Below are 20,856 nucleotides of genomic sequence, written 5' to 3' on the forward strand. Positions count from 1 at the left end.
TCCATTGTCTCAAACTTGACTGTTCCTTTTGCAAATATCAATGAATCGTCTTAGATTTTATTGCTCCTGCATTTTCATACCAATTGCTTTTCGTTTTCTCCTTCTCGATCTTCTATTGAAATATATTCTAATCCTGACTATCGTTATATAATACTTATGTGGATATAAGTAGCTCACATCACAAGATGTCTAATTAACAAATATCCAAATGGAATACTATCAAATGAACTGGGACATATGACTGATTTATTAAGATTTCTCTTAGGTTACTGGATAAATCAGTTTTATATATATAACATTTTCTTTTATCATTAGTTGGATTTTTACGATCTGTCTTTCTAAATGATTATCTGAGAAATTAATTGCTAACTATCTTTGTATTATACAAGAGCATATAATGACTAAACTGAAAATAAATTCTAGGCTAATGTTGGATCCTTTAAGTAAGATAAGCAAGGCTAGGTGAAAAGTATATGAACCTTCATAATAAAATACTAACAGTTAATAAATGTATTTAACTCTGTGCTTCTACCATTTAACAGGCTAGAGATGATATCTTTCTGTTAAGAATGAGATTTAACGGGTAAAAATATAAGGTCCAGTGCCATTAATTTATGGGAATATTCCAGAATTAACTAAATCTTCATCAACCTGTAATGTTATTGTCTATTGTATTGAATAACTAACGTTTAAAACGTTCAAACAACATTCATTTACTTAATCCTCAAAACGAAAAATTTCATTGGGATGTTTTAGACAATTACTTTGATAAGTTCAATAAAAGATAATATTTTGGGATGCTGAAAAATGATAGGATACAATCGATTCGAAGATTTGAGCATACACGTCTAGACAGTTTCGGGTAACCTAGTAAAGCACCATTTAAAAACACACTGAAATTAGTTTTAAAAGGATTAAAAAATTGTGAATATTTCATATAATGTATGTTTAAACTATGAATTTGTTTAGGTAAGTTATGGTAGAATGCTGATCAACTGATAACAAAAATAAAGTATGATGGTTCTTCGGCAGAACGAATTCATTGATTTATTAACTTCAATGATATTTTCCGTTATGAAGCAACAGTTTAGAGTAAATAAATTTGCAAAATGAAAGATTATCAACGATAAATTTAAATCTTTTCATCTCGGCGGTCATACATTCACTAATATCAAATGGGATCCAACGAAGACTAGTTTTTAAACCACTGTTGCCCTTGGTTACTTCCCAGTTTATAAGCAATATGAATAAAATCTACTCTTGAGTTTAACTGATAATAAATTCTAATACACATATAGATACTTTTAAATAACAAAAAACCCTGGAGCTAATCTCAACTGGTTATTAACTCGTCGATTACAAACGGAAATTGCGGTGGTTCGATTGTTAAGACATGTTTTTTTCTTATTTGGAAATTACAAAGATTGTATATGTAAAGTATACCTGTAACCTTTATTAATCTCTCGAGTCTGCGACTGAACTTTATGGCAATGATCAAAAACATTGGAGTACCTATTTTGAAGTTGTTATATCCCGATACGAATAATGAATGGTAATTCTTGGGATCCATTTATAGACCAATGCTATGAGTATATTTTTATCGTGTAATTGTTACGTAACTAAACTGTTCATATTCATGTCCGTCTTATTATGACCTATGAACTATTATTATACGATTTTTACCATTCTTGAGTTATGGCCTGTCCCTCATCCACAACCACTTTTGACCAAATATTGTACAAATGTTATTTTCTATTTTATGGTACGTTGTGGTCTGTCTGCTTGATATATAAACCGAGTATGTTTGAAATAAATGATCCATATTGCAGAGGCTGAGGTTGGTGTTCTGGACTTAACTGGCTGGGTTAGACAGGAAGCGAGACCAATCAGGACTCTAGGCTGCTCGCACGTGTTTTACGCGTCCTTGGACTGATCGATAATTTCGCTGCTCTCTGGTCGGCGGTATCGTTGCGTTATCCAGTATACAGGGTTACACAGGTTCACAAGTTATAACAGAAGCAACTTTAATTCGTATATTAACTCAGACGTTTATTACGTTAGAGATGGCTGTGTGGTGTCAACCAACCATCGTTTTAAATGACAAGATTTGTGTAGATAATATTTTCAGCCATTTGTAGTGTGAACAGGTATAACGTTTACATTTCTAGATAAATTACATATCGAAGTTGATGGTCGGTTTGACACGATAAACTAGTTTGTGAATTTTAAGAACTATTTATTGTAGGCACTAAAGTAGGTTCATTTGATTCACACTGAGATAACTTTATTTAGTATATTTAGATTGGCTACACACAAGGGCCTGTTCAAACATCTGGAAAACCATTTATGAAGTCAGTTGCAAAGTAGAACCTGGTACGTATGTACATTGGCTCAAGTTTTCATACTTCATTAGCACAGAGATGAGATTGTCAGGCGGAAACCCAGAATGGTAGAGGCAGTAACAGTATGAGTGGTGATAGAAAAGATTAGGCATTGAAGATACGATTCCAGAAAATATAAATTGGTGAAATAAAAACAGAAAAGTTATGAGGAATTGAGCTTGGAATTTGTGGAAACCACTTATCTGAACGTTCATCTGTTATAAATTTCCCTGTTTACGATTCGTTTCAACTGCATTTACTTGGGCGCTTCCACCGTAAATCTGATAATTGACAAATCTAAGAAGCAATACTAAAGTAGTCTATATATTTCACCCTCATCCTTTGTCCGTTAGAAAAGTGATAATCATAGATTTTATACATCAAATACATACGGAAATGGAAGCAAGAATGATCACTAACATTTACAAATAAATCTGACTGGGAGATAATAACTACTTACAAAGTTATATGTATTTTGCTGAATATTAACAAGTTGAATGATGACAAAACGTGGATTGTGTCACAATTTTATATTGAGAATTGTTTACTGTAATCAAAAATATGATATTGAATACAATGAGCATTATTATTATTACGTTGTTATTGTACATTTTAATGACAATAGTACCTATGGTTTCCCTAAATTTCCATGTACGAACGTTTATGTATATGACTATTCGGATCTGGTAAGTGAAAAATGTACTGGGTTTTTATTAAACTATTTACAACAATATTTTCTCTATAGCTTCAATAAAAAAGCCTATTTGTCTTGAATTTATTACACTTCACATATGAATATTTAAGGGTTAGATAGAGTTATGCCTACCTTGATTAATTTTCTGCAGTTTAATCCTATACATTTGGTAGATGATGAGTATACACTGATCAACTGTAAACAACTCAGTAAAATACATTCTTCTACATTTATCCTCTAATAGTCTAACTGGTTTCTTATAAGTGATTACTAGTTTTCTTTAGACGTTAAAAATATCATTCTTTAATATGACTGGTTAATAGTCAGTCAGCTACAACGTAAAACAAGGCATACATATGCATCGGTTCAGGTTGCCACACCTCAATAGCACAACAAGGTGATGACTGTTTAATAAATCCTAAACAATTAAAAACAACCGAGAAAATAAATGTTACTCAAAATTTGGTATATTTGGATAAATGAGCATAAGAATAGGTTATCATCTTATTATGATCATTCTTTGTACAAGGCAAAATTGTCCAACAATTTTCGCTAATCAACATAACCAAACTTACAGGGAAAAGGTATACGCAAAAAAAAGAAAAACAGACTAATCAATTAAGAATAATTTGTCAGTGAACTATTTTTCAACGTGAGAATTAATTTCATTTGAGAAAACATAATAAATCTTATGTAAACTATTACAGTAAATATACAGTACAGAAATTATTCGTGAAATAGATTGACACCTCATAAGCATATATATATGTATATATTGCGTAACCAGAAGAACAGATATGCTCTTTGTAGGTACAATTAAAATCTTTTACAAAAAGTGACCTAAAAAGGGAAACTAGAACGAATTCATGTACAAGTTAGATAAAGAAATACAGAAAAAAGATAATGACTAAATACACATCATGTACAAAAAGACAAACAGATAAACTTCGAAAGTTTATATAAATAGTAAGATTAAATGTTACATATAAATAGAGATATTATTATTATTATTAATTTGAAATTTCATTTTGTTCTAAAATAAAAAAGTACTGCTTGATCTGGTACTTGAAATGTTCATTTGACCAGAATTGGCTACTGATGACGTTGTAGCTGTGATTGTTGAACCACTAGTACTCGATACAGAAGAAATAAGTGTTGAATTTGGTAAATTTCTCATTATTGATTGAGAAATACTATTACTGCCAGTACTATTATTGCTACTACTACTATTATTATTGTTGTTGTTAATATTATGGAAATACTGATTCGTTGTAGAAATAGGTAAACCAGGTGGGAATATTGAATCAGTCATAGATAATCCAAGTGAATCATCATTAATTATACTGTTATTACAACTTGTACCAATAGTATTATTATTCATATGACCAATACCACGATTTGTAGTACTACAATTACTAATAGAATTATTACTAATAAATGATGTATTATTTAAATTAAAATGTGGATTAACTAGACGTACAACACCAACTCCACCACCTAAACGTCTAGAATTCATACTACCTCGTACAGACCAACAATTTGCATCTGGATCATAGAGTTCTACAGATTTTAAATAGGTAGCACCATCGAATCCACCGATTGCAATTAACTGATTATTAACTACAGCTAATCCAACCTTATTTGTAAATAAAATATAAAAAAAAATTATATTGATTGTAATGATAAGACTTAGACAATTAAAACCAAATGAATAATTATACTTAAATAATGTTGATATTTGGTGTTATATCTAGGAGGTTTTTCTTGAGCATTAGAACGCCGGAACCCTTCCAAGTTGCAATGAGAAGATAGAACACTAATGAAGGTAATATTATTCCTAAACAGTGTCAATTATAGTACAAAATTGTCGGGTATTTATAGTTTTTAGTAAACACAAAATCATTATTACAGTCCACCAATCAGCATACAGGGGGTTATTAGCATTGTGCAATCAGGAAGCTACACGCAGGAATTCTAGAACACTCTTCCAAAAGGTGATTGGATGTAATATCTTCGGCTCCTTCTGAGCCTCCTACAGCTTTCTCGAGTTCACTCGTGGTCCGTCGTCACATTTGGTTGAAACTAATTCATACAAAATAAGCTTTTCAAACGAAATAAATGCCTTTTTTATTTATTTACAAAGCCCATTGAAATAACATTAGATATTAATATTTTCAATTAAAATTCATAAATTTCATTCCTATTATTAATTGTACTAGTTGTTTGAATCTTCCTATTGGTGTTTAAAACTGAAATTGACCAATTTCCTATTGGCATATGTACATTGTGATCGGACTTGTCATTAATTCACAAGAATTTTTAGCAGAGATAAATGATAGCTAACAGTGAAATTGGAGACATGTGTCTTTTTCTATTATTACTAATATCACCTTCATTTCAATACTTGAGGAAACATTCTGTCATAATCTTTCGCCATGTAATTATGTTTTCATTCTCAATCATCTGAAGGTTTATTTACTAATACATTTAATACATTTTACGCCGTGTCGGTTAATGAGATTAAAAACTTCTATTAAATAAGTTGGTTGAGAGATGTGTTACACATCTCCAACTGTAGCTTACCCTGATATAGAATGCTGAAATAAGTAGATTTGATAACAGGTCAAGGGAGGACAAATCAAAATATGATATCAATTCACCAAGATATTGAATAATAGCCAGAGCTATATCGGGGGATACGGACTTCTGGACTAGGACGTTCACAATACTCGAAGTAAATGGCTGGAAACTTTTGGTGACATGGAGCAAAATAAGTTGCAATAACGTATCTGTATTCAACCTCTACGTTCCTCAAAATCTTGAGTTATTCATATATTTAAGCATATAAACATGGGTATAAACGAGCACCAAAATACATATACGACACACGCAACAGTTATTATTAGATCTGGAGATGTTCTCTGACCTTTTTCTCATAGTCTGATTTGTTCATAATGAAAGTCGTGTTCCCCTTATCTGCTCTCGTAATGATAATTGTCTCATAATTTATTAGCTGTTCTATTGCATATAATTCATCTTTAGTTAGATAAGAAGTGTGTAGTTTTTGATATAACAAGGTGGTCGCTAATTAATACCTCGAAGAGACCAAAATACTTCAGAAAGTGTTTGGCACGAATGAAGAAAGATTGTCACCAGAAGCTTTGTATATACGGACTATTCAGAACAACCTGAACAGAAAATATGGTATTCAACCAGTCACCTCCTGCCAAATGACTATTACCAAGTAATTGAACCCTATCTCTCTATCCAGCGCCGTCGTTCTGATAGGAATTAATTTTAATGTTTTATTAAATCAGCTGTACATTTAATGGTTCTCCTTTTACATACACATGAACGTATCAAAAAAGCCTTTTCAATTTGCACGTTTATTTGCACTTCTAATAAAAACAAGTTAACATCTAATATCAACTATTAATAACTTAAAGTCACACACACACACACACACACAAAACTACTCATTGATTTATTTTTACATTGTGAACTTTTCATATGATTCACATCTAACCGACTCATGTTATCCTACTTACTAAAGTCAATATCTGAATATAATTGGATAAGCACTTATCATAGAATTGATTTGATTGTCAAACATTATTTATTCTTTGATTCTGCTAGTTACCTTGAAGAAGTCCAGAGAAGCTTGCTGGACGATATGCTGAAGTTATTTAAACTTCATTCGGTCAAATTACTTCAAATACAATTTTCGAAATAATATCTCCTCTATACTCGGCACTTAATTTCTTTCAAACATTTCGTTCAAATTATCACGATTAGCATAAGTTATTTAGCAAGAATACGCCATTTTTTCTATCACGATTTTGCAGTCCATGTGCACCATTGGTTTAGAATCATAGTTTACCAACTTGCCTAAGTGAATCCTTTGTAAACGCTAACCCAGTTAAAGCCATGGCATTCGCTTTTCATCCTCTCAATTTCGTAAACAACAACCCGGCCGAGAGAAAACAGTGAGTAGGACTTCCTTGCCAGTGGTCATATAAGCGTGGCTACGTGAGGGCGTTTCTAGAGGAAGAGCAAACTCTTTTATAGTAATTGAATACATTATATAAAAGTTGTTACTTGATTGTTATGAAAAAATGAAAGTTCCTTACAGCGCCTAATTCTTTTTAGAAATATGACTTACTCCACTACGTCGTGATGTCATCGCTACAACAGGGGTCCAAGTACGACTACGTAGATCTAAGCATTCTACAGACGATAATTCCGTAACCTCATCTCTTCCACCCACAGCGTATATCAAACCATTATAGACAGCCACACCTAAGTGTTTACGTTTAGTTCCCATACAGGATATTTGGTGCCATGTACCAACACGAGGATCAAAATGTTCCACAGAGGATAAAGGTTGTTGACCATCTGAACCACCAACAGCATACAATTGACCATTCAAAACTGCAACACCGACACCTAAACGACGAGTAATCATACTGGACACCTTAGAAAGAAAAAAACAAAGATATATTACGTCACTCATACACCGTCATAATAGAGGTACTGTCTCAACATATATTAGTAACTAATATAAATAGGTTTATATAGTTGGACTAATTAAATCAATAAGAAATTATATTTATATTCTGCACAGTTCATTTTAGTCCATAAAATGTTTAATCAGTTTCCATAGTAAATTGATAATATATAATGTTTAGAGTAGTATATCAGAGTATTAGAAAAAAGAACACGGAATTGAGAATTTTCACTGAATAAATGAATTCTGAATATGGGCTTTATTGATATACACTTGAGCTTTTAAAAAGAATGAACAGTAAGAAAATACAAATTACAAAGTGATCATGAAATGATCCTGTATCACATCACAGTTATCCTTGAATATATGCAATAATTTTTTTACTTGAGAAGATATAAAAATTGGAGTGAAAAGCCTGATTCGGAAACTTGTAAATATTATTACCAAGGTTTGATTTTATATTTTCAAATAAATTTAACATTAAGTGGATTAGTTGAAGGGATTTTGTGGGGATCGATTTGATTTTTAAGTTTTATTTAGCACAGATGGATTTGTCAAATGCCCTGGTACGGTAGAGAGTGGGGAGAGTCAGCTCTTCCTTTCGAAATGCTCTACCCTTGGCCACGCATATACAGCCTCTGCCAAGAAAGTCCTATTCACTGCCTTTTCATGGCGAGGGTGTTGTTTACGAAATTGAGAGGACGAACAGTGAATTTTCGGCGCTTTAACTGGGCTGATGGATATGAAGAATCCATCTAGAGGAGTTGGAAAACCCTGATTACAAACGAGTGGTGCACATGGGCTCCAGAATCCTGAGGAAATAAATGGCGTATGAACCAATTATTGGTAACCTGCTACCAAGGGACTGCATCTCCTGACGTTGCTACACTGCCTTGTGAATAAGACCCTCAGGTCGAAGGCTCCAAGTGTGGCACCCTAAGGAAAGCAAATGCTTCAGTTTGGGCAGTCGGGAAGTATCGTAGCCCACACACAACTCAAGTGACTTGTGTGGCGCATACATATACGGTAGTAACACGTGAAGTTCAAATATGTTAAGAATAAAGCAGTTTTCATCAATGGCATCAGATTATCGTTACCATATATCGCACATTAGAAGGATCCTTTGTAATTAAACAATAATACATTCGTAATATTTCGACATTCTGCGACTTACTATAAGTAGAACATTATAAATATATTATTATCAAAATGGGAGTTTGTGGAGATTGTAGTAATTTTAATAGTTGAATCCATAAGTCAATTGAAACTAGACCACCATTGAAAACCTGGAAGCACTGGACGGCCATTTCGTCTCAGTACGGGACTCTTCAGCAGTGCGCATCCACGATCCCATGTGCAAGACTCGAATCCAGGACCTCCAGTCTCGCGCGGGAACGCTTACACTCTAGACCACTGAGCTGACCGGTATCCAAACGTGTTAATGTCTGACTTCACGAATTCAGCTATTAAAATATATTATTGTCACTGATTATTATCACTATCCTGAAATCGCTATAACGGCTCCATCGACTCAGTAAAATTCTGAAACAACCGAGCTTATCAAAGTGTTCACCGAATACATGCTAAAAACTGGAACCACTGGTTAACTGACTACAGAATATATATATATATATATATATATATATATATATATATATATATTACATTCAGCCTGAATGGCATTACCATGACCTATTTGTCAACTAACATATGGGTAGTCAAGAATGAAAATGAATGTGACAAAACAACGAGTGACTATTCACTTTTGCCCGTCGTAACAAAAGTTTAGGTATTAAGTTAAGTCCAATGATAAAAATATTTTTAATAAGGTCGAGACGACGGGCAGATTAGAATTTTAAATGCAATGAATGGTCTTGAACTACTCTCCTAGCTTTTTCCACAGCAACCTACTCTTCCTTAAACATAGGTACTGCTACGTCCCGAGGTTAACTGATTGAGATACATATACACTAGCCTCCTATACGCTCCCCTAACCGGTTATGAAGGTGAGAAGACTGAAGACTGACTAGGAACCCACAGTTAGCAAACCGACTAATGTGTACACGAATCAGGAGTATACATATACCTGTCCTGACTCACTCAATAACATATAAGCTGAAACCCTGACTACATGTACATCAGCTATCCGCCAGTAACATGTCTCGGTTATAATCTCTTAATGGCGTTTAACATTGAAACGGTTTGTGAACACAGGCATATGATATGTTTAGATCAACCCAGACTAACAAATAAACATAAACTCACTAGTCAATGGAAAGAGGGAGTTAACATTAGTACTGAGTCGTTAAAAGTCAAATGTTCACGTCTAAAGTGTATATACAAACCTAAAGTAGATAACTATGGATATATGTGTTAAACAAGTGAAAAAGTGTATGTCGTAGTCACAAAGAGATCTTAAAAATTAATAAACGCATGTAGTACATTATATGTACATAAGGTACAATTAAATATGTGGAATAAGTTACCTTGAGCCATTTATTTACATTTGGATCATAGCATTCAACAAAATTCAAACAAGACACACCATCTTGTCCACCAACAGCATACATAGAACCATTTAATACAGCTACACCAACACTTGTACGACACGTACTAGTTGAAGCAATATCTGATGACCATTGATTTGTATGTGGATCGTATCTAAATTAAACAATATTAGAAATATCCACAACTTGAACTACAGAATAGGGTTGCTCTGTTCGACAAGTTGTATAGAATATGACTGTGATACTAATAAAAGTTACTTAAAATTTCAATGTCATCCAGTTCGGGGCTGTTTAGTTACTACTCCATTAATAAAGTAATTTTAAGTAATGTAAGCATACTGAAAAAATTTCGGGGTATCCATTTATTGATATGAATATAAAAAATGAACAATTTATTTTAATAGTTGAGGTCATTAGTCAATTGAAGCTAAATCACCATGGAAAACCTGGGAGCAATAGTTGGCCTTTTTATCTTAGTATAGGACTCCTCAACAGTGCTCATCCAAGATCCCACCTCTCGAGATTCCAAACCAGGATCTACCGGTCTCGCGCGCGAATTCTTAACCTCTAGACCACTGAGCCGGCATCCAACGGTGTTAATGTCTAACTTCAACTAATCCACGAAATTGAGCGACACATCCACCATTGTCTTCAGTGAGTTACTATCTCACAACAGACCCGGTTGAACTCCACTGGTCAGTGATTCTCACTAGAACTCCAGGAAATACCTCTTGAAGCCAGTCACTGGTGGGCATAAGTTGATTAATATCAGAAAGGGTTTTTGTGGATATTATGGTAATTTTAATAGTTGAGATCATGAGTCAATTGAGGTTAGACCACTATGGAAAACTTGGAAGCACTGCCGAGGAGTCCCACAATAGGACGAAATGGCTGTACAGTGCTCCTAGGTTTCCAATGGAGGTCTAGCCTCAAGTGACTCACGATCTCAACTATTAAAATTACTATAATATCCACAAAAACCCCTCCTGATACTAAAAGGAATTTATTGACAATTCCAACGACAGGGAACATTGTGAGTAACCTTTGGAACTAATCAAAAAGATGATGGAAAGTGATGAGCAAGTTATTGAGAAAAGCTCATTGATCAACTGATATGAAACGTGCCCTAAACTAAGTAATAATATAGTGTTGTATGCTGTAATAAGTTAGGTTAATGATACAAAGATTAATAATTAGATATGCAGCAAAGAAATAGCCAGCAAAAATTTGTCATCCATTTTATTTACGGCTGAAAATTAGACTACTCACGAGTAGTTTAAAAATGCAATAAATTATTAATCCAAGCGTCAGAAATTTCTGATCTCAATGTCTGAGTTATTGATGAAAACAATGTTGGTTGAATATTGTCAGATTACACACTACCTGAATGTTAGGCACATAGATCACAGTAGCTTCAAAGCCCTCCATTAACGTTATAAATAAAATTTAACAAAATAATAAACTTTTTTACGAAGAAATAATTAGATGTAATATAATTATTGAGTGGTCTTTTCATAGGCAATAAAAATAGAATAGTTTATTGATGAATTTTACAACTTTATGTCGACAGCCAGAATATTACACTTAAATAACTTCACCTACTTCAGAATTTTAAAAAAACATGTAAACGATTAGTTTGAAAATACAGATCTATCCCTTAAAATTTACGTTTTGAAGAACAATACACATTAATTCATTTTATTCTGCATCAAGTGTTATTCTTGTTTTATTTTTTTAAAAACAGATGCTGTTAGTGAAGAAATTAAAATACTGTTTTAAAACGTAACGAATATTAAATAACAACACAGATTACCTTTCAACAGAATTCAAATAACTATGTCCATCATGTCCTCCAACAGCATAAAGAAGATCATAGACAACTCCAACACCTACGCCACAACGTCTTTTATGCATTGGAGCTACAAGATGCCATTTATGTGTACGTGGATCATAATGTTCAGCTGAAGCGATCGCATCTCCTGAACACCATCCACCAATTGCAAATAATAATTCACCTCCTTGTAAAATTTTTCTAGGTTTAGTACGTGGACCTTGCATTAGTGGACGTTCTTGAGGTAATAATAAATAATCTTTAGCTTCATCAACTAAATCACGACAACGTTCATCTGAGCGTACTAATAAATCTGTACTAACGGTACCAACTAAAAATTTCGGACTAAGAAGAGGTAATCGTACATGTTCTAGTAAATAAGATAAATAGGGACGACGATCAGATAAATTATGATGCATCCAACGCATTACAGAATAATAAACTTGTTCTTCTGAATTAATATTTAAATCATCGGAACTTAAAATATCTACAAGATGACTAACAGGCAATAGAAGAAATTCTTCAGATTCTACAACTTCCTAAAATTAAAATTATAAAGAAAAAGAAGCGAAAATAACCAACAGTTCAAGATCAAAATTTTAAGGGCATTTTTTTCTAAAAATTTGAAAAGCAAACAAAACGGAAACTCATTTAGGTGTTCGGTATACAAAAAGTGAAATACTTTAATAGATTCGATAAGTTTATTTGCTAGAAGTAGGGATATTCAGTTTACATATAAGAATTTAAAAACTATGATAAATTAACTTGTTTAGCAAGTAATTTTAGATACAACTTCAAAATGGATATTCGGTCAACCATTTTGAAACATGAATATATTCCTAATAGATATAAGTCCATATGGAATTAATCTCTTTTAGTAGTGTGTTTTGTATACAGCAACCATAAACATTCAAAGAATGTAGCGACTTCAATTTATCTTATGATCAAATCATTTTCACAGTTGTATGCACGAGTCAACCTAAGCTAGACCACCATTAAAAACCTGGAAGCACTGGACAGCCGTTTCGTCCTAGTATGAGACACCTCAGCAATGCTCATCTACTAGTGAATCCGACCGTGGAAATACTACAATCTCCACAAATCCCCATACTAATAAATCATTTTGTGTTTATCCCCAGTGAAACAAAAAAATGGTTCCAACACATCCAATCAATATGATTTATACTGATTAATTACTATTATCTCGTCTAGATAACTTAAATTACAATCGTATGATCACTTTAAGTGCATTCTACTTTGTCAATATGCCAATCATTTCGAACTTGTTTAAGAGTATTCTACATAATAGTTCAAAATATAATTAAAACTTAATTGTTGTATAAAGAGAGAATTTATCATATGTTTAGTGTGTAAAAGGTGATAATCTACTAATCAGAATAATCAGAGTTTTCATGAAAGCACACAAATACAAATTAAGAAAACTTTATGTTTGACAACCCAATCTAAAATAAACCAAAACCATGCTTATATCGACCTCAGATTTTTTGTAAGTTTTCAGTGGCAAGCAGTTAGAATGAATCAGAAGGATAGTTTCAATAGTTTTTTTAATGAACATATTCACAAGAATTTGTACCATTGTAATGCCTGAACATCTTGTACATATAGAGAATTCAATTATTGTTTTGGAATGAATTGAAATTGAAAATTGCACAGAGAAAAGTGAAATTATTTCCCTGTGAAGCAGTAATAAATCCTCTTATTTCTTTCTTGAATTATTGATTACAGTCTAATAAGTTAATCTTCATCATCGTCGTCATCATCATCATCATCTTAATTTATCATTCATGTATTAAAAATAATACATTAGTTAGAATTATTGACTATTTTTTAGCAAATTTGCTTCTTTTTTTTTTATCCACAACTTAAAAATAATCCATAATAAATATATTTTAATTATATCCCAAACAGTAGAAAAATTGTACTTTTGACGTTTCGGCACTTAATGTACGCCACTTTTTCAGAGTAAATAAAATCTGAATAACTGGCTTATATTAGGTCACGAAACACCAGTAACACAATTATTCTACTCATTGGGATATAACAAAAATATATTCATTATTAACTCTATACCCAATGCTCAAATTATATGAAGCTATCAAATTCAACCTTGGTATGGATACCTATAAACTCTTTAAAATATTGTATTAAATAACTTGTAAGTTAGCAACAAAATTTTAATATTACAGTGGCTTGGATTAAATCCGTTTCAAATATTTCATTTTTCATCTTTGCCTGGTTTCAACTTATGCTTCTCGATCATGAATTGTAAAGTCAAGAATGGGATACTGCAGAAAACAAGTAAGCTTACTGTTTTACATTGACTTTTCTACAAACAACTGCATGAAAATGAGATTATTTGCCATTTCAAAATTTATCAATTAAACTAAATTTAAGAAAGGAATTATTTCCATCAAGTTTTATTATGATTGAATAAACAGAATTGATTACTCAGTATTCCAGCATCATGATTTTTTCTCTTGATTATAACAGTCAAGAATTTTAAATTAAGATAGAACAAGCTCATTTAGCTGACACATTACATTACTGGTCATAATAAAAATAACGTAGAAACTTGAGACATACGTGCATCAGTTCAACTTACTTCAATTTATTATTATGGTGAAATGAAATAATTAATTCCAGAGTGACAGGAATACTAACAGTATTAGTTGTAGGGAAAACACTGAGCGAAAATGATATGATTCGAGAGTAGAAAAGTACAAGATAATTTTAAAACTCAAGATTTAAGGAAGGAAAAAAGTTAGAGTTTCTGTGCCATTGCTACCGACTCTGAGATGCGTCACCTAGTCTAACCTAACCATTTGTTATGATAATATCAAAAACCCTAACCTAGTAGTATACACCTACCAGAATCGTCCAGTTCAATAATCAATGACTCAACATGACTAACTCTGATGTAAATAAATATATACTTGAATTAGAATATTTGTAAAAATAACCAAGTAAGTGATTGTTTTGTCAATTAGCAATATATATATGATAAACCATATTCATTTACTGAAAGGCAACTAGAACATATATTAACTCGTAAGCATTGACAAATTTTTAACATTTTACTATTACCATTGAATTATTGCCATTATCTAATTTTTATCCTGAATTTAATTGAGGTAAGTTATAAAAGAAAGTAAGGGAACTATATATTTCAAACAGGATTTCTTTTTTCACCAAACAAAAAAAAAGAAACCTCAACTTGTTAGAAAAATATTTAAAACCGTGAAGTTTTGGCCAGTGGTGTGAATGTTTCTTTTTCTAAACTTATTGATGAATTATGGATTATTTACCCTACTGACCGAATCCTATTTACAAATACGGGTGTATACATTTAAATTTGTTTGAATTTGGATTTTTTACGAAGAATAATAAATAAAAAGCAGCAGGACAAAAAGTCACTTTTCGACAGTTCAACAGAAGCTAAAGTAACAAATATAAAATACAAAAGGTTTTGGGCTACGGCGTCACTTTTCATGGGAGGAGGAAATAAAAGAATAAATAAACTAGCGGAATAATTTCCATTAGTGATATAACCCAAAGTACACACTACGACTAAGCTGTAAATCATACTCCTGAAGGCTCGCTCTATACCAATTTTAACCTAATAACGTCGTATTCCCGCGTATGGTATATAGTCTAACAACTTTAGCTCACATGGGTTTTGTATAAATTTACTATTTGTCGATCATAAGCAACGTAGAAACTGAAAAAAATGTGCATCGGTTCTAGCTTTTAGGTCACATTGTGGTGTATGTTAACTTCTGTCTGTCGATATAAGTAACATGTAACACCAACCAAAAGTGAAAAACCTGGCAGCAGAAAGTTGGGATGATCGAATCGAAGAGAACGGGAACAGAGGGTAGCTGTTATGGCAATGAAGGAACGATGAAGTTTGAGACAATTGATGGAGGATTCGCAAATGAAGTACTATACATATGGTTTTCACATTTAATGAAAGAACTCTGTAATTTTCTATTAAAATACAACTGATTGTCCCCACCTGTGCTCTCGTCGACAACAACATCGGTACACCGAGATGAAACTATCAACATGAATATCAAAGTAGTAGTGGTAATTGTATCGGGTGATAATAAGACAGATTGAGTGTATGGAAATATGATTCCAGTACGAAGAATGAATTCACAGAACAAAAAGTATGATACATGAAGCTGTAATACTCAGACAACAAAAGTTACTTTAAAAACCTTTCGACAAAGATAGACTTAAACAATACATATATAAGTCGTACGATGTGTGGCGTGTAGTTAGGACCTTTAAATCCTAAAGCGATGTTCTACACCGAGGTGCATGCACAAATCCCAACAGTGACAAGTTCAAATTGACTATCCACTTCACTAATCTCAGCAACAACACTGTAAAGGTATTGATGCAAATGTGGAAATCTTAGATGACATTTACTGATTCTTGTATTTTTCTAAAGCTTATTTAAGCTAAAATGAAGCAACATGACTGACATTGCAAGATATCAGTTTAATCAAATGAGATTCTGTATTCCCTACTGGAAACGGTTGAAAGGTTTTTGATAAACCAGTCAAATGAGAATAAATGAAAAGAACCTTCCGCTTACATGATACAATAATTTGAGACTGTTCTGACTAAAAGCCAAAATATTTCAAACTAAGACCAAAGCTTGGTTTTATTAAACAAGTGGCTTAGGGTTTCTTTGATTAAATCCTCTTCAAATATCCCATTTTTCATCTTTGCCTGGTTTCAACTTATGCTTCTTGACCATGAATTGTGGATTCAAGAATGCGATACTGCATAAAACAAGTAAGACTACTGTTTTACATTGACATTTCTACAAACTGCATGAAAATGAGATTACTGGATAAAACGTTTCGCCATTTATTCCGAACTAAGTTATCTTAAACAATGGGTGGATTTCAGAACCAACGTAAGACAGAGTTTTACTGGTAAGTACCAATGAAATCTTTTAATACCGATCTATATAAACAATAATATTCTACATAAATTCCAAAGGCACTGTGTATGTGCTGATAACCAAGTAACAATAAATATAATCTTACAAGAAAGTTTAGATGTGTAAACCGATCAGCTACACGCAATAATCCTCTGCAGGCATGTGTGTCTGCGAATGCTCGAATTCCAAGACAATTAGATGGATCCAACTGGCGCTTTAAGAATTCACAGCAAACATCTTGGATTTCTGTAAGTTGCAAGAGACAGGCAGCTGGAAGTAGATTTTGAACATTACATTCTTCTACTGTTATTTGGCTAGTGTAACAGAAATCTATGAGAGTTTCTACAGCATCGCCATCTAGATCGTAGAGAGTTACCTAAATGAGTGAGGAACAAAATTGAAATTTGTAGTAAAGTTGATGGATCGTCTGCAGAAGAAATAAACTTTATCATAAAATTAACGACTAGCAAAGCCTTAAGTACCATGTATGCATAAGACTTTTAGAGCAACTAAATACTAGTTATATTACTTTGAGTCAGAATCCATGTCTTATCAACAACATGAAATTTTTTCTGCAACCTGCATAAGCCAATGATGATATTATCTGTTGATTTAAATGTCACAAGGTGTGATCAGGCTTAAATCTGTGAATTTAACCGAAAACTGACCATGTAAATCACGGATCCGTGTTCCTTCAGTCTAGGACTCTGTTGAGTATCGAAGTTACTCAGTATGTCACTCAACTACAACGTAGGACCAGGTATGCATATGTATCAGTTCAAGTTCCCATACCTCATAAGCACAAAAAGATAAACACAATATTCATAGAAGTAGTTACTTCAATGGTAGTAATATATATATATAATATTGCTGGTTGCAGTAAAAATAGTCAGAAAGCGTCAAAGTAATAATACCTCCGTTTGTCGAGATTCCGCCAATTCTCCAGTGAACATTGCTCTGAAATAAGCGGAACAGGCAGCCAACACAACACGATGTGTGTAAATTTCGCGACCATCAACCAGCAACACTACATCACATAATTCTTTATTTTTACGAAAACGATTCATAGCTTCGAACGAACTAATAGGATGACGTTCAGCAGTATATGCCAGACGATCATTAGATTGTTGAACAACACTCGATTTTGTGTTGTTAGCGGACGACGCGACATATGAATTCTGAACACTATTCATTAACCCATCTCCCAATGAACAACAACGAGATACAAGATTATTAGATTCACAAAAATTGACACGTTCATGCAGGGAATTAAGCATCCTATTGTCACTTGCACAAATATCACTTCGAATGGTACCTGTTACAGACGTAGATGAATCAACATATGACGACCGGATGTTGCTCGAATCACCCACTGAGACATTTATACTATCAGGTATATCTGTACTTAATCGTTGTCCATGGTAAACAGAGGAACCACCATTTCTACTGTTCGGATGAATATCGACATCCATTGGTAGCATAATTAAAAATTTAAATCATGATTATTCTATAATAGGAAAGTGGATAAAAGGTAATCTAATAAACATGGGAAAATGATATGTATGAACGATTAATATGGACATACTGAAACAAAGAGCGATGAAATTACTTTTCTTAAATTCAAAACTTAATAGGTCAAAGTAGGTTATCGTTTTCTCATGGCACCAGAAAGCACTTAGTCTGCTTTTAAATGATACTTGAACCAGTATCCAAGACTGACTCCATGTATCAATTGGTGACATCTTTTAATTACTTTGACAACTGATTTGGAATACATTTAACTGCATTTCCCAGGCGCGGGTATTCTAATTGGAGTTAAGAGAAAACTATTATTAAGAACTCTAATTTTTTTCTCAAACCTGGTATGCATTTTTCACTTGACAATCTACTACACTTTCTAATATATCTTGTACTGTTTCTAATTTAATGTTTTTCCCTTGACAGTTTTGTCTTAACGCATGGACTAAGATTGGACTAATGCACGTTGCTGTGCGGGATTGTAAGTTATTTATATATGCATATATGTACTGATTTTATCCGCAAAATAGCTAATAATATCTCTGCGGTAGGAACTATGAGGTAATTATGTATGTATAGAGCAAATGATTACTACGCTCTTCATTTATTTGTACTTTACATACTTTTCACTTATTTTTTATAACGATCCAAAGACACGGCTGAATAAAGCACTTTAAATCATAAAAACACTTTCTTCAGTTAAATTATAAGACAGACATTGGGAGGTTGTAAAATTGGCCTTGCAATGACGATAAAGCTGAAGTATGCAGGTAAACAACCCTGAGATCTTTGATAAGATCAAACGACAAAAATTATGATTGTTTTTTACAAAAACTAACTGGGAGTATAAAGTTTTACATGAATAAAGGACTTTACGAAGTTGGCTATAGACTGTTAGTTTTATATTTCAGGTTTATATTACATGTACCATAGCTTCTAGCCCAAAAATCCTAGGCCCAACACTAACCATTACTCCTACTTCAAAACGTTAATTCCGATGTATAATTACAATTAAACCAGATCATATCCTTAATACTAACCTGTTATATATTGGGATGTAACACTATTTCGTACATCTACGCACTAATTATTGATTGGTAATTAATTAGAGACATTTCACTCCTGCTTCGACATATAACAGCAACCACAAACCTCTTAATGACCTTACATTGCTGACTAAGACTAACTATAGCATGGTCGATAGGTTTGCCTTTAATCACTTATCCTGTTGCATGATCGGGACATCTCAGAGGACATAGCAGGTGGGTAGAAAAGCCAAGAACGAACAAACTACCCGTGACATACAGGTTTTCACACCGAGTAATCAACACCTGGAACCTTCTGCCCGAAGCAGTGGTGTCCGCGACTTTGACTAACTCATTCAAGGGAAAACTAGACACTCACAGAAGCATACTAGAAAAGGAACAACACAAGCCGTAGACCTTCTGTCCTTACAACACAAATATCAACCTAAAATAGGCTAGCTATACATTTTATGAGCAAAGACTAACAGCTAGGGTTGGTAGTCAGTTTGACAAACAAGACGTTTGGCCTCACATACCGAAGTGGTATCAGCTAAAATGCAATAAATCTCCGAATCAAAATCAAGCAAACATCCGAGTAGCACTACCTAAAATCCAGCTGATTGGTTTTTATACTTCATTTCCATCAATTTCTTTTACACCGTAAGGAAGTGACTTAATAATGATTGAAATATAGAAATAAATTGCGCGGTCCTACTCGATGGCATAACAGATCTACTGTAGCGCATACCTTATAATAGAGCCTAAGCTAACTGCTCAATATCTATATTTAAATATTTTCATGAAGTAATGTCAAATAACCAGGTGAAGTTTCACTCTCACCATTGAAAAGCCCTTTCGAAGACTCTTATATCCTAATATCTGAAGTGATAAAACTACAGTTCCTATTCTCAGTTTTTTGCATGTGCGCGCTATTTTAAAAGAACAGTTGTAACGGGGTTAAAATCATCATGTATGGTGTTGTTAATAGATTCTCTTTTCCTCTCTATTGTAGAGCGACCAAGGATGAATGCTTTCGAAAAAGAAGAGCAAGCCTTGCATACACTGAACCTACAAGAGGACTCATAAGACCATTTTGTAAACTAGCTTTCCTTTCTCTATATGACCAGCGAAAATTAATTTTCAAAATAAGAGACTCGCGGCTTCCATTCCGTGTTCTCTCTTGGTGTGAAGCTCTCGGTTAACATTGTGTGTGTTGTGGCTTCAGGTCTTCTCCACCTTTCAGTGACTGCTGATTATACGTGTTACATAGTGGTATTGATTCTCGTTGAGTTAAATTTAATGTTTTCGCCTTAAAGTACGACTCAAAACTACTGTTAACATTTTAATTGAATCTATTTCAGTTGAACTGATATCGTTATTGTGTGTTTTGATTTTGCTTTTGGGTTGCATTAAAG

The 20,856-nt window shown here is 33.1% G+C and overlaps 1 protein-coding gene across 1 annotated transcript; it reads right to left on the reverse strand.

The window, feature by feature from the left end:
• Positions 1–3,520: 3,520 nt before the first annotated feature.
• On the reverse strand, positions 3,521–20,185 carry KLHL20 (Kelch-like protein 20). Its single transcript, XM_051212218.1, has 7 exons — positions 19,821–20,185; positions 17,813–18,405; positions 17,005–17,274; positions 11,903–12,459; positions 10,069–10,243; positions 7,238–7,549; positions 3,521–4,711 (listed from the first exon to the last, which is right to left on the reverse strand). Exons 2-7 carry the CDS (start codon positions 18,377–18,379, stop codon positions 4,109–4,111), a joined length of 2,484 nt encoding a protein of 827 aa, XP_051072375.1. The 5' UTR covers positions 18,380–18,405; positions 19,821–20,185; the 3' UTR covers positions 3,521–4,108.
• Positions 20,186–20,856: the final 671 nt, after the last annotated feature.

This window comes from Schistosoma haematobium, chromosome ZW (genome assembly GCF_000699445.3).
Source record: "Schistosoma haematobium chromosome ZW, whole genome shotgun sequence".
Classification (NCBI taxonomy): domain Eukaryota; kingdom Metazoa; phylum Platyhelminthes; class Trematoda; order Strigeidida; family Schistosomatidae; genus Schistosoma; species Schistosoma haematobium.